General features: G+C 42.1%; 1 protein-coding gene across 1 annotated transcript; it reads right to left on the minus strand.

The window, feature by feature from the left end:
* Nucleotides 1–648: 648 nt before the first annotated feature.
* Nucleotides 649–2,645, minus strand: LOC116248904 (glucan endo-1,3-beta-glucosidase-like). The gene is made up of 2 exons (XM_031621932.2): nucleotides 2,415–2,645; nucleotides 649–1,854 (listed from the first exon to the last, which is right to left on the minus strand). Exons 1-2 carry the CDS (start codon nucleotides 2,626–2,628, stop codon nucleotides 890–892), a joined length of 1,179 nt encoding a protein of 392 aa, XP_031477792.2. The 5' UTR covers nucleotides 2,629–2,645; the 3' UTR covers nucleotides 649–889.
* Nucleotides 2,646–3,353: the final 708 nt, after the last annotated feature.

Here is a 3,353-nt window from a genome sequence, read left to right on the forward strand (position 1 = left end):
ATTTGGGTCTGTTTTATTACTTTTTGGGTTTTCAAGCAAGGCAAAATAATGATGGGATATTCATTTTCCAAGAAAAATATGCAGTGGGTTTGTTGATGAAATTTAATTTAGATATATGTAAGAGCAGTTATGCTCCTAGCAATGTAGGAGAGAAACTCAAACTTGTTGATGAACCGCTAAAGCCAATGTGTCATTATTGAAGCATAGTAGGCAGTTTAATGTATTCGACTCATGCACGGGAAAATATTATGTTTGCAATTAGATTGACTTTTAGATTTATGCATAATGCAGCTGTTCATTGGTTTCAGAGCTGCAAAAAGGATTTTGTATTATATTTGAGGAACCTCAAATTTTGCCGTTTGGCTTAAACTAGTCACTAAACTTAAATTGTATGGTTTCTCTAATAGTAATTGAACAGGTTTAATAGATGTTATGAAAAACACGAGCGGATACATGTTCACTCGTGGATGCAGTGTAGAGTCTTAGAGTTCAAAGAAAAAAAGCTTTGTGACACTATCTTCCTTGGAAGCAGAATATGTGATTGCAACTGCTGAAAAATAAGTAATGAAAATGCCTGAAAATCAATAGCTAGCTATTAGCAGTACCGTTGAAAAAAATATTCTATTATGGTTGTGGCTGCTAGTAAAGTAGTAGAAATTATCATCTCTATTTCCTTTATTCAAGAACTTATTATTTCCCAGACAATTGCTTCGATCTAGTTGAGCACATTGCCTAGGTCTTATGAAAACCCGTAACTTACAGAACTATTCCGTGGTCGTATAAGCTTGAACTTTGACTGAACTCCTCTTCACGGAAAAAAGAAAAAAAACTCATAAGAGTGCTACTATTGTCCATAACTAAGCTAGATAGCTTTTGGACCTTTGAGCTCCTAGTTTACGCTGAAGGAATAGACGGGCTGCTTGTTAGGGTAGAAGAGGCCCCAATTGTTCTCGACGCCAGCGGGCGTCTTCTGGTTCTCATTGAATAGAGCAAACACAAAAATCTCCATGGGCCCCGGCCTCTTTGGCGTGCCCTGTGCAGCATGCCCCACCAGGTTTTGGTTATAGGTCTGAGCATTCCCTATGGTAGTGACAGTCGGGTCGTTGCCTCCAGCCGATGGCCACCCACTCTCGGACACCTGGATGGGAACACCGGCGGCACCAGCTCTCTCCATCGCTGAATTGACTGAATCTACCATGGCATCAAACAGATTTCTATATTCCAGCCCATTGTTAGGGTCTTTGACCACAACCCGGTTCGCGGTGAAGAGTGCATAGTCAAGTTGTATGTTCTGGCGGTTGCCCACATAGCTGAAGTACGGGTACACATTGACCATGAGAGGGGCGCCGGTGCTGGCTAGGAATTGGACGATGGGGCCCATGAAGGGAGCGGCTTGATCGGAAAATGAACCTTGAGAGGGAGGATAGGAGACGCCGATGACCTCCATGGAAACGGACGTGGACACCTTGATCTGCTCTCGGAGACCGACCGAGCCCAGGGCGTTGACCATGTTCTTCATAGCGGGTAGCACGTACTGGGCCTCCGCATGGGGGATGACTTCGTTGCCGACGGTGATGTACTTGAAGTTGACGTCCGGCAAGTATGGCTGGACGTTGCTGGAGATCCAAGAGCTGGCGAAGGAGGCGTCGTTGGCTATCCGATGGAGATCCTCCTTGTACATACCCAGATTGACTTCGATTCCCGTTTTCCTTAAAGCGTCAAGTGCGCCCCCGTCTGGGACGTACAGCCGGACCTTTTTGAAGCCCACGGACTGAATGAGCTGCACCGCTTCCGGCCGCGATGGCAAGTCGTTGCCGAGCATCCCGTAACACACACCCACAGACTGAGCAGCAACTGTAGAAACACATGAAAGAAGGTTCAGGTTGTTGGCCGCTGTAAGCCAAACGTGTTCAGAAATGAGCCACAAGTTTATATATATTTAGTTGGCCTCTTGATTGGTTACTCCATTATTTACATTCCATCAACCAAAAAAGACAAGGGACAAACAGAATTTTCTATCATCGTCGACAGAGGAGGCGAATGCAGGTTTCTTCAAACTGGCGAGGATTAATAGATAGCATATGTAAAATTTCAACTAATTAAGCGAAAATTCGAAAACCATGCAACTTATATTTTTCAAAAGCATACCTCAAAATTATATACTTTTATTTTTCTGAGTTTGTAAAGGAAGACTTGATCTCCATTGGTAGCTTCCCCATCCAAAAGAGTCGTTCATTTCAAGCTCGCATACCAGTAGCGGTGAAGCATGAAGAAGGAGCAGATAATTTATAACCCATAACATGAGAGATAAAGAGCCAACTTGCCCCTAAAAACAGGGGAATCGAACTGATGTGTGTGTGTGTGTGTGTGAGAGAGAGAGAGAGAGAGAGAGAGAGAGAGAGAAAAAGATGTACCTTTATCATATGGTACTACGAATAGGAGGGAGAGAAACAGTACCACCAACACGGATGAAGTCATCTTGTTAAGAGAAGAAATAAAATGCAAAAGAAAAGTAATGGCAGCAGAAAGGAGCAGATTCTCTAGTACTAGTTGCTGTGTGATGGCTTGTCTCTGCAGGAACATATTTATAGACGCTAGTCTTCGAGTGATTGTAATGGTGGAGTCCATAGCGAACGCCTGTCAAGGTCGGCCGTAGACTTGACCTCCCATGTTTGTTCCAGTCGCCTTAGCCACCTTCATTTAAGGTGAGGTCATGTTCAAACATGCAGGAAGCTAAGTCGTTATGAGTTGTCGCAATTTGTACAGCTGAGTTTAGTTTGAAGAGGGACGGCAGATGAAAGCGAGAGATATTCAAGGGTCCAGCTTCCTCGTCAATGTACCATTATTATTATCTACTTCCATGTCCCACTTTGTTGGGTCTTCTTGTTCTTCTTCTTTTTTTTTTTTTTTTTTTTTTTAATTAATAGAGTCCAACTAACAGCTATGTAAATAGCTAAATGCTAATGTTCCACAATTCTTTTTAATGTAGAATTGATATTCCATGAATTTGCCTCAATTCTAGAGCCATATTCATACAATAGTTACATATTGTTTTCTTTGTCAAATAAACTCATATAGGTAAATGGGTAATATTCATATGAAATTATATAATGTCTAACCATACATGCTTATCATTCCAACACTTTATAAAACCCTCCCTCCCACAACTACCAAATGGGGCTGTTATGAACCATGCACTTCCCTGCAATGCTCTAAATTTCCACATCTCCACTCCAAAAGCAGGCCTTGGTCCCCAAACATTTTTCTTTGATTTTCAACCAATCCTCTAGTAATTTCCACCTGTTGTACATCTGATCTAGCATGGTTCTTAATTCTGAAAAGTTACTTGCTAT

Source organism: Nymphaea colorata, chromosome 2 (assembly GCF_008831285.2).
Source record: "Nymphaea colorata isolate Beijing-Zhang1983 chromosome 2, ASM883128v2, whole genome shotgun sequence".
Classification (NCBI taxonomy): domain Eukaryota; kingdom Viridiplantae; phylum Streptophyta; class Magnoliopsida; order Nymphaeales; family Nymphaeaceae; genus Nymphaea; species Nymphaea colorata.